Genomic DNA, 12123 nt, shown 5'->3' with positions numbered 1-12123 from the left:
CAGCTTGGAGCTCCAAGACTTCTCCTCTCAAGGAGGAAGAATCCTTGCCCCGACACCTTAGCAGAAGTTAGTACTGTTTCTACCCTACATCTTGAGTCCACCAAGGTCCTAATACAATATACTAGCTGGAAATTTGGGGATGAAGAAACAAAATCATTCATTCGTTCTCATTTTCATTCATTCATTCATTCATTCTCTCCCTCTCTTCTTCTCAGGCATCTTTTAGAAAACCAAGCAGTCACGTAATTCACCATATTTCCAGGAACTTAGTTTACATTCTCCAAAATCAGCAAGTTCCCAGAGTCCACAGCAGTGAGTATTGCTTAATAAAGCTGTCTGAAAGACATTCAACCTGAAGACAAAAGGCCTTGCACCAACTACTTAAAGACTATTTTCTTATCCAGAAGGGGGCTCCCTTGTCTTCTGAGCCTGACATTTACAAAAGAAAGCTAGATTCACAGTCACAAGGGGATGGTTGTCACCTTGCAGTCCAGTGTGGAGCTTCAGCCCTAGCTTCCAGTGTGGTGGCAAGGAGCCCTTTTGGTCACAGCCCTTGGAGGATGCCAGTGTGATGAAAGAAGTATAACAAGAACCCAGTGGCACAGAAGAAAATTCAACCTCCTATATATCTGCTGTTCGTGCCCCACCTTATGATGGCACTGTCCTATATGATTGGAAATATTAAGTCCTTCAGGGGATAGTATGAGGCAGCTGGACTCCTAGACCCTACTCATCACAGGCCTTTCTGGCCATCGGGACCTCCTAAAAGATGCAGGCTGGTGTCTGGCTTGGCATCATTCTCACCAGACATTAGTGAGCCTCCTTGGCTTCTGAGCTTCGGGCAGTTTGTTTCAACAGGATCATTTTCGGAGCTGAGTTAGATAGTCTTGTGACGCTGGATTTATCTAGGCTAGCCATCTCCGGGGACAGAGGGAAGATAAGCACCCCAAATTCACTTGCTCCTCTGTGTTGTACAGAAAACCTACCATTTCAAGGGAGTCCAAACATGAGTCACTTCTGAAAGCTCTTCTAGCAGGATGAGCATAGGAACTAAGAATCTTTTAAAAGTCAAGGATAAAGTCATATTCTTTTTTATTAAACATCAGGAATGGGAAATCTCTGCTATTAATTCAAGACTGGTGCCAAGGAAGATGCTGGCAGCACCTACTCCATGTTTTCTTACTGAAGGAAAAGTTAAATGTTAGGCCGGGTGGGTGGAGTTGGCCCATGCCTTTAATTCCAGCACTTTGGAGGCAGAGACGTTCGGATCTCTGTACCAGGCTAGCCTGATCTACAGAGCAAGTTCCAAGACAGCCGGGGCTACACAAAGAAACCCTGTCTTGAAAGACAAACAAACAAACAAGAAAAGAAAACAACAACAAAAACTAAATGTGAACAGATCAACTACCTTCAGTTTGACAAGGAGAGAAAAAGTATGAAGAGGGGGAGGGGAAAGGAGATTGGAGGAGGCAGAGAAGAACCCCAAATAATGAAGGTGAGAGAGTAGTTTGCAAATATCCCAGGGTACTGCATCTTTAAATATTATTTGTCATTTGTCTCATGAATCAAAAGGGCCAATATTGTAGACTGCTGCCCAACATTTAAAACAGAAGGAAGTCATGTCTTGTGATTTCTTTGAGTTACACACACAGTTCAATTCCACTGCGCCAAACATTCCTCCTAGTTTTAAATCTAATATAAAATATTAACTGTATTCATATTATATATAAAATATAACTATGGTCATATTTAGAGCATCTCCAACAAGAGACAAAGTTTCTTCCAGAACAAAGTAAACTAAGTTTAACAGATATGCCTGCCACTCCATCACCTGGCTGCATGAGACTTGGAGTCATGTGACCTCTGACTTCCTGCAACTGGGGCGTGGTTCTAGTTCCTGGATCTCTCTTCTTTTTAATCCTGACCAATATGTACCAAGTAAAATCTATTTAATTAACAAAACTGAGCCAGACGTAGTGATACACACCCATAATTCTAAAACTGGAGGAAACGGTGACAGAAAATCTAACACGCAGGCTACCTAGTGAGATTCCAGTGGTTTTAAAGCACTAAGACTCCCCAAAGCAACAACAACCAAACAACAACAAAACTCCCTCTGTGACTTGCTACCATGCTTCCCAGGCTACTGGAGAGACTGGAAGGAGCCTGACTCAGCATATTAAAGCAAGGCTCTTAAAGGGCTCCTCTGGGTGTTCTCTGGCACTGAAGGAGCAGTGAGCATCTCTTTCAGTCTTTATGTCCTGATTATGATGCCCAGGAGCTAAATCAAAACAGGTGTTCACAAATGGAGACTAGCCTGCACTGAATCAGGCAAGTTTCTCCCCCCTGTCTCATTCTTTTCCTAAGTAACTTGAAGGTGGCTGTTCATTTTGTTCTTAAAGCAACAAGCAGAGTGCTTCAGCCTCAGGTGTGGACCCATTCACACCTTCAGAAGGAACATAAAAAAGTAGGGAGTGCCAAAACTAGCTACCAAACTAGCTACCATGGTTTCAACTGTGGGCCTCAGTTCTTGGCGAGCTAAGGTCTGCATTTCTGCTCATTTGGAGTTGGCATGGTAACCAGGCATCATGCCTTCAGAATACAGGAAGAGGAGTGCAGCGTATCTGTATTTCGAGAATTATTTAACAGGATCAGGGAAATATCTTTTTACTCCCCCCAAATGGGCGGGGGGTGGGGGAGGGGCGCTGTCTCATTCCCTCCTCTGCAATGTCATATGAATTTAAATTAAAAGATACTCAGCACATTGGTCATTGACATTGCTAGTAATATGCTGAATGCAATAATTTGAGGCCCCCCACCACTTGTCCCCCCCTTTATTGTTTCTAATATTCACTTTTTAAACAAAATTTTAAAGCCTTTTCTTTGTTTTCAAACCTTCTAAACATCTGTGGGTAACTAGCCTTGCTACACAATTGCACATATTCCTAATAAAAGCCAGATAAGTACATAGGATTTAATCCATGTTGGACTTTCAACAAACCACCAGAAATTCTCCAGGATGAATGGAGTTTGGGGTGAGTGCAGACAGCATTGTGTATCATTAAAGAATTGAGGCAACATTAAAAGTTACTTAGAAGACACTTAAGTTCTGAAATCCACCAAACAGATAGTTAAATATTTTTCATAATATCCCTCCTAGCTCAACTTCAGGATTATATTTGTGCAAGACTATCATTGACTACTGGGGTGGGGGGCTTCCCAAGAGTGACTATTATGGATAAGGCAGTATTGTGAATAATTGTAGCTGACCCCGAAGCTAAGGGTCTACAAAGTACATCTCAGCTCATCTCTGTAACAATGATTTCAGATCCTTTTCAGTCACACACAACAGTTGCTTATGATCTCACATTTATCAATCTGTTCTTAAACATTATTAATGCAGGTTTCTTATCTTTTGTTAAATCATGACAACTGTCTCTTTTATCATTGCAATGGTTGGAGAAAGGACTTGACTTTTATTATCTCCATACACTACCTCTAATTTATAAGCACAGCACCCTTATGTCCATGTTGTTTCTTATTTAACACACTGGTTAAAACTACTTCAAATTCATTCTCTGATTGAGGTTCGGCGCTCCTTTTCCAGGAGGTTGTCTGTTATCTCCCTAGAGGGTTATTCCTCCTGTCCTGTCCTGTCCTGGACGAGGTTTGATTTGGGATCAAAAGCAAGCCTTCTTCTGCTCGGTGATATGAAACTCTAATGAGGAAGCCGGGAGCTAAGCCTTCGGGTTTCTTATCTTCTTCTATTAACCCACCGCTGGGAACCGGGAACCAGGGAAAGAGGACTGACCGGGCTCAGGGACCCTGTCCGCTCTGGCTCAGAGCCACTTTGATCTCACGTGTCTGCTTAATCAAGTTCATCTACTGCCGGGATTGACCAGATTCAAAGAACCACATTAAATGGTTTGATTATCGGGTGCCCATTTCCCTCTCCCCTCCATCCCTGATTTAATTTCCAAACGGCAGTCTCTCGCCTCCACCCCAACCCCCCAAACTCACCATCAAAAGCGAATTACTTCTTCCCTTGGCATCCTCATTTGATGTGCAAATTTTCTTGTCTTTGCACATTTTTTTTCTCCTGGTGTGTGTAGGGTTGGGGGGGGGGGGAGAGTGGGAAGGGGGGAAGCAACTAGACAAACTTAAAAGACAAGAACCCTCATTTGCAAATCGCAACGCTAAAGGGTCAATCTGCAACTATAGGAGCCACCTGGGCCCTTCACAAAGCCTTTGAATGACTGCTCGCGTTGTATTTAATACTGAATATTATTTGCGTGCACAGAAAGCGAGGGTACGCATAAGTGGAAGAGAAGAAACGTGGTTTTGTATTATTTTTAACTCTAACAAGGATTTCAGAGAGAACTAACCCAACCCCACAGCAGAGCACCCAAGCTCGCAGAGCGCACTCTCCCAGCCTATTATTATTATTATTATTATTATTATTATTATTATTATTATTATTATTATTATTATTATACTTCAGGTTAGGCTCTAATGCTTTAGTAACCCATACTCTAAGGTGAGCTGGACAAGGGGACCATAGTGCAAGGGAGGGGCGAGGGGAGGGAGAGAGTGTCAAAGTCCTCCCTGCTTCCGATACACAAACACTCCCCCTCCCAGCTCCTCCCAAAGCTTTGAAATCCCATCCCGGCTTTGTTGTCTTCCCTGAGGAGCTGGGAAGGCTGGGAGCCTGAGTATAAAAGCAGCCAGAGGTGGCGGTGGCGGTGCAGAGCCCTGCGCCTGGCAGCCGAGACTCCGCCCGCCAGAATTCCGAAGTTGGGGTTCCGCAGTCCAGACTCTGCAGCCGCCGTGCCAAGTGACCTCTCTTATCCTGACTTTTTCCTGTTCGCGACCTTCGGAGATGATGGTTGTGTGCGCCGTGGCAGCTGTCCGGTTCTTGGTCGTCTTTACAATGATGGCTTTCTGCAGCCTCCCTCTGCTTGGAGCCAGCGCCACCTTAAACTCAGTTCTCATCAATTCCAACGCGATCAAGAACCTGCCCCCACCGCTGGGTGGTGCTGGGGGGCAGCCGGGCTCTGCTGTCAGCGTGGCGCCCGGAGTTCTCTATGAGGGCGGGAACAAGTACCAGACTCTTGACAACTACCAGGTGAGAGGGGTCTAGGGGATTGGAGGACTCTGATCCCGACGGGATCTCAGAGAGGGAGAGTGGGGTATCCTAGGTGTGTGAGATTTGGGGTGTGCTTGGAATTACTGCACTAAGAGCAAAGCGCTTAGAGAGCTTTTGAGGACGCAGATGGGGACCGTGAAGGCGTGGGTACCGGGATGCTTGAGTTGCTCACCAGTCCGCTCCCTCCCCGCAGCCCTACCCGTGCGCAGAGGATGAGGAGTGCAGCACTGACGAGTACTGCTCCAGTCCCAGCCGCGGGGCAGCCGGCGTCGGAGGTGTACAGATTTGTCTGGCTTGCCGAAAGCGCAGGAAACGCTGCATGAGGCACGCTATGTGCTGCCCCGGGAACTACTGCAAAAACGGTGAGTCTTGGACTCCCTTTTAAATTGGAACCACCTTGCCCTTGAGCAGCCAGGGAATCAAATGAAATGCTCCGGTTCTGTCAAAGCTAAGGCACCACCTGCAAACCGGTGCTCATCATGCAAGGGTCCTCCTGATGTATCTTCACGGGCTGGCGTTTGAGCACTTGAAAGTTTATCTCCCCCTGCCTCCCTCTGTGATCTAAGAACAAGACCTGAGAGTGGACCCTTCCATCAAACAATTATCCTCAGGGAGCCTTGGGGGCACTTGAGAAAGGGGAAGAGGTCATTCTAAAAGGGAAGCCAGGCATTTTTAAGACGGACTCTCCATGACTTTGCTAAACTCTCTTCTCTCTCAGGGTCTCTGGCTGTTAAAACTGTTGTCAACTGGGAGTGGGGGTGGGGGTAGAATGCTTAAACTCTGCTCGCCAGCTTTTTAAAGAGATCTCTGTACCACTTACATCCTGAGCTCTCCACCCCTCCCCCCCCCCTTTCCCTCCACCCTCAACTACCTTCAAAGAAGTACTCTCCGGACAACCACAGATCCACAAAATGTTAGTGTCTCAGAGAAGTCTCCAGAAATAAACTTACAGGGTAGCTAACTTCCTAGGGTACAGCAGCATTCCAGAGTGAACTCACTAAAATCTCTGTAATATCAAAATTATACAGTAAAAGTAACTAGCGGGTGAGATCGAGTAGTTTTCTAGGCATCTGGAACTGCGTTGCGCCACTAGCACCCAGAGCAGAGAAGTTATTTTTAAGATTAATTTTTTTAAGTGACTGGATTTCTTTTTCCCACCCCAAAGGGTAGTATTAAAATAGACAGAAATATCTCTGCTGCCTCCACCACAATTAGTGGGAAAGCATTTAAAATGGCTATACCTCAGGTGTTCCATAGGATCCAACAGTGCATTCATTGACACTGCTTTCTCTGGGGAGTTTTGATAAACAGAAAGGCAGCGACAGAGGTGAGGTGTCTCACACTGGTGTCTGCATAACCCACTGCTCTTGTCTTGGCTATTAGCAGCAACATATTATGGCCTGAGGATTAATCACTATTTCTGGCTTTCTTAGGAATATGCATGCCATCTGACCACAGCCATTTACCTCGAGGGGAAATCGAGGAAAGCATCGTTGAAAACCTTGGTAACGACCACAACGCCGGGGATGGATATCCCAGAAGAACCACCCTGACTTCAAAAATATATCACACCAAAGGTAGTAAAAGGGCTTTCAGGCTCGGCCTTCCCATTTAAAAGTGCATTTAGAATTGTCTTAGTGAAATGGTACAGGCCTAGTAGTAACTGTCATTTTCCTTCTGTCTCCTTCACAGGACAAGAAGGCTCTGTCTGTCTCCGATCATCAGATTGCGCCACAGGGCTGTGTTGCGCAAGACACTTCTGGTCCAAGATCTGTAAACCTGTCCTTAAAGAAGGTCAGGTGTGCACCAAGCACAGGCGGAAAGGCTCCCACGGCCTGGAGATATTCCAGCGCTGTTACTGCGGGGAAGGTCTGGCTTGCAGGATACAGAAAGACCACCATCAAGCAAGCAATTCTTCTAGGCTCCACACCTGCCAGAGACACTAAACCAACAGTCAAAATGCGATGGACTCGTATCTAATATATGCTATGAAAATCCTTTATGATTTGTCAGCTCAATCCCAAGGATGTAGGACTCTTCAGTGTGTAATTAAGCATTCCGATAATACCTTCCGAAAACTCTGGAGTGTAAGGACTTTGTTTCTTGATGGAACTCCCTGTGATTGCAGTAAATTACTGTGTTGTAAATCCTCAGTGTGGCACTTATCTGTAAATGCAACAAAACTTTTAATTATTTTTCTAGAGGTGCTGCATTGTCTTGTTTCTCTTGCATGTAAAATTTTTGTACACAGTTGATTGTCTTGACTCATAAATATTCTATATTGAAGTAATTTTGGTTTACAGTTCCTAAATGTGTAGCCCTTAACACTTTAATTTCTAGGCTGTAGAAGGCAAGGAGTTCTTGGACTAGTCAGTGATAGGCAGCTCAAATTTAACATGAAATACTAGTTTATTTCCTGAGATGTACTTACTCTCTTTGCTTAAATTCTCTGTCTGTCTCTGTCTCTGTCTCTGTCTCTGTCTCTGTCTCTGTCTCTCTCTCTCTCTCTCTCTCTCTCTCTCTCTCTCTCTCTCTCTCTCTGTGTGTGTGTGTGTGTGTGTGTGTGTGTGTGTGTGTGTGTGTGTCTCATCTCTCCTCTCTAGTTCTGCTGTCTCTCTCAGGTGTGATAGTCCTTGAAATAAAATTTAACATTTAATAATCATAAAGTTACAAGCATAGATACATTTGGGGCTCTGTGTGTGTGTGTGTGTGTGTGTGTGTGTGTGTGTGTGTAAGAGAGATTTTAAAATGATAAGATACATTGTCTATGTGTGAGTCACTTTAAAGAGAATGTAGTCTACATTGACAAACTCAAATGGCTTTGGTAATAGAGGTTTGAACCTGGTAGTACTACTTTCAAACCTACTATTCTACCTAGTGTGGTTGGTACTTCTGCCTATAATCCCAGGATTCTGGAGGCTGAGGCAGGAAGAATGCCCATGAATTCAGGTCCATCCTGGCTTGCTTCCGCTAGAGAGTAATGTTCAGTTTCAAGAAAGCATCAAGAAAAATAGTTAACAAATTAATATTTATCTAAGTGACCAGTAGTTATGGGAAGGGAGAGAATGACCAAGCAAGTGATTGCAAATGATGGGCAGAATTCAGAAGAGGTTATGCAGCAGGAAACCTGCCAACATAAGCCAATTAATTAAATCTGAATATTTTAGGTACTCTGATATGCTGACAAGTTGTTTCAATCACTTTGATTTAAAAATAATTACTAAACAATCATAAATTCTAGATTGTAACACTTTTTCTTCTCTTGCCAAGACATTATTTCATTCTTTGTTTCACCTGTACTCCATTAATTGGAATAAGTATGGCTTCATAAAAAAAAAAAAATACCCAAATTAAATTCTCTCTGCATGTTTCCTCACTAAATTTCATATTTCTTTGGGGCGAGAGGACAAAACAACCTTCCTAATTTATTTATTCTCTAGTATTCTGGAAGTCTGCATCCAAACCACAAAATGCTGGGCTCACTATTCAGAGGATAGTGGGGACTGACTGATTGTCCCAGCGTCTTCCTTAAATAGCATAGATGGCCTAGAATATTCATCTGTTTTTGTGTTCCCGGAAGTGGTTAATTTTCAAAGGAGACTTACAACAGCACATGCCGTTGGCTGCCTCTCCGAGAGGAGTCCTGACAGGATGTCTGTGGCTGTGACCCTTTTGTTCACAGGTCTCTGCTTCTTCATCCAGAGAAACTCTTGCCCTAAGTGCGCTCACTGCCTGTTGGGCTAGGAAGGCCGATCTCAAGGCCTGCAATCTTCACAATAAGAGAAAAGGTAAAGCGGAAATGTTCATGAAACAGGAGAAAGGAGGGCTTTTGAGGAGAGGAGCGGGGCAGATGTTTAATGCACTCTGGTTACTAGATCCTCTATGCAGGAGCCTGTTGAAGTGGGGATGCCTTTTTCTGCACATCTCATTGAGCATGCTCAGTTCTAGCCTTTCCTGTTGACCCTCAGGATGGGGCCAGAGAGACTGGTCAGTTAACCTCCATCTGCCTGGGATCTTAGGACAGTACCAAGAAAAGGAAATGTATATATTATATATAATATATTGTATATATTTTGTAGAATACACTATATAATATAGTGTATATAATATATATAATATATAAATATATATAATATATATGTGTGTATAATATATAAATATACTATATATATTATACATTTACATATATATAAAGATGAAAATAAATCAAAACTGTAGGTACTTTTTAATTGAAAAACTAAAAGAAGGACATTATATACCATGCAATTATTAAACAGGATTTTAGGGAATCTAGAATTTGTTTGTGGTAGCTGGTTCAAATGCTTTTGGTGGTGGACTCCTAAACAGTGTATTTGACTGCTTGCCCAAGAGAACATTTCACCAATGGGTTTACCATTTTATGCTTCCATAGGTTCCACACTGCCTTGCACCTTGCTCTCTCTGCTTTGTGTGTCTTGACTACTGTCCTATGTAACAAAAGTAGGTGACTCAACCTTTGAGTTGGTTGTGTTATTTATAGGCTATCCTCTGATTTAGTCAACCAGGTTCCGAAAGACAATCAGGTGGTTTCCAGAGGAACTTTAATAAATATTGTGCCACAGGAATAAAATGCTCCTGTTTTAATCATAGTATAGTTGTAAGATAATGTTTGAGTTTTGACACAAAATTTTGAATCAAATGCAATGCTTTTTCTACCTACTCAAAGTCTTTCATGGCCATAATGGCAAGATTACTATTTATGTGATGATAAATTTTTATGAAAATGTGTTAAAAGGGAAAAAGGGGAAATAGAAGCTTTACTTAAAAATTTTAAAGTGAGCATCAATCTCTCCTACTAGGATAAGGTTTAGTTACTCTAATCTCTTTTATATCAAAGTGGTTATACAAGTTCCTCACCTCTTTCTCATGTTCAGCTGGAAGACTTGAAATGTTTTTCCTCTTTTTAAAATTATTTCTTTTATTTTTAATTATAATATAGTTACATCATTCCATTCTTTCCTTCTTCCACTCTCTCCCATATACCCCTCCCTGCTCTCTTTCAGATCCATGGCCTCTTGGTTTTTCTCTAATTTTCTTACACACACATATACATATGTTTATATACACACATATATATGTGTCCTTATGTATATGTATGTCTATGTGTATATTTGGGTATATATGTGTGTGTGTGTGTGTGTGTGTGTGTGTGTGTGTGTGTGTATCCTAATTGTAACCATCAGAGTCTGTATAATGTTACTTGCGTATGTGTTCTCAGGACTGTAAACTTGGTTTAATCTGACACCAGGACAAGGGTAGGATCCATCGCCTAAAAGTGAAAACAGGGGCAGCAGAAATGGCTGACGGGTTAAGCGCACCTACTCTGCAAGCATCTAAATCTAAATTCAAAACACAGTAACTCCATAAAGTCTTTCATGGCGGCACATTCCCATGACCCCAGAATTGGTGGGCAATGAGCAGCAGTGGCAGTGGTGGGGGAAAACTGACTTGCAAATACTAAGCATGGTCTCCACCACTGAGCCATGTCTCTATATCCCAACACCCTACATGCAGAATTATCTTTGGTAGCGCAGTGACTGCCAGCCCTGTGCTAATATACATCATTAAACAAATTTTATATTAAAAAGTCCCTAAACTGGGGGAAAGGCATGAAACATGGCTAAGCATAACTCAACATTACATTCTACATTGTTTTACAACTTTCTCCTCATGGGAAAAAAAAAAAAAAAAAACCTTGTTATAAGATTCTTATATTGAAAGCTTTCACTTATTGGTGATACTCTGAAGTTCAAATCAAAAGCAGATGAGAGAATCTGGTGGAACCATAAGGGGTTTCACTGTTTGGGGAAGATTTCTTCAAGCAATCGCTATGTCAAATAACACAGTTCTCTCTCTCTCTCTCTCTCTCTCTCTCTCTCTCTCTCTCTCTCTCTCTCTCTTTCTCCCTCTGTCTCTCTCTCCTGTGATGAAGACACATAATATCGATAAAGTTAAAGAGATATTATGTGTCCCTGGTCTTGCCACAATTATTCACATCAGATTACAGAAATGGAAGAACAGAGGAATTCCAACATGTCCAGTCACCTGCTCCATGTGCATGGTAGTGCTAGCTTCTGTTATAGAAGCCGTAAGTGTTGGTGTGTGTTGTCTGTCTCATGTACTGAGAACTATGAGTAAAACCTACACCCCAGAGGAAATGCTGTCTGCCTTGTTAAACATGCTTGCTGTGGTTTTTAAATGTCATACAGCCATTGAAGAGAAACTATTTGAGTGGATTAAGATGATGTACCTATCCCCTCACCTGACCAAACACCCTGAGAGAGGAGTGATTTGTTTACTCCAATCACTTTCATGGGATTCATGCATGCTTTCTTGTCCTCCAGTGCATGGGCAGAACAAGATAGAACAGAACAGATAGCAAGAAGGCTTTGTGGAGGAAACTCGTTTTCTTTTGGCTTTATCATTTACCTTTCTACTTTAAGAGAGGTTTTGTATACCCTGGACTGGCACCAATAGTCTTGGACTCCAGATTCTCCTGCTTCATCGTCTTCTAAGTTCTGGGTTTGGCATGAGTCACCAGGCTTTACTGATGGTAGGAATTCTTTATTCATGTTAGGCAGAAAGACAAGAGATAGGAAGCGGTCAGGGGTAATGTACCACCAAGAATCTATCCCCAGTGGCCCAGTTCTTTCAGTTAGACCCCACACTTTAGGTTTCTCCAGCCTCCTAAAATAGTTCCCACCAGCTGGGGATCAAGTATTCAAAACATGAGGCTGATGGAGACATTTTGTAGCAAATGAAGAACAGATGAACACACAGTATTCTGAGTGTTGCCTTCCTTTCTTTTCTATTCTTCTATTTTTCAGCTTGATATGCTTGGTGGCTAAACTATAAATTACTAGTTCACTAACTAGCTCATTTAAGATAGTCACCTTAATACTAAAGAAACACATCACTCAAATGAACTAGATAGTGTT

General features: G+C 42.6%; 1 protein-coding gene across 1 annotated transcript; it reads left to right on the top strand.

The window, feature by feature from the left end:
* Positions 1 to 4734: 4734 nt before the first annotated feature.
* On the top strand, positions 4735 to 7457 carry Dkk1 (dickkopf Wnt signaling pathway inhibitor 1). Its single transcript, XM_034487764.2, has 4 exons — positions 4735 to 5125; positions 5340 to 5508; positions 6580 to 6723; positions 6839 to 7457. The coding sequence occupies exons 1-4, from the start codon at positions 4880 to 4882 to the stop codon at positions 7090 to 7092; spliced, it is 813 nt and encodes a 270-aa protein (XP_034343655.1). The 5' UTR covers positions 4735 to 4879; the 3' UTR covers positions 7093 to 7457.
* Positions 7458 to 12123: the final 4666 nt, after the last annotated feature.

This window comes from Arvicanthis niloticus, chromosome 1 (assembly GCF_011762505.2).
Source record: "Arvicanthis niloticus isolate mArvNil1 chromosome 1, mArvNil1.pat.X, whole genome shotgun sequence".
Taxonomy (NCBI): domain Eukaryota; kingdom Metazoa; phylum Chordata; class Mammalia; order Rodentia; family Muridae; genus Arvicanthis; species Arvicanthis niloticus.
This window is presented reverse-complemented; position numbering and strand designations above follow the sequence as displayed.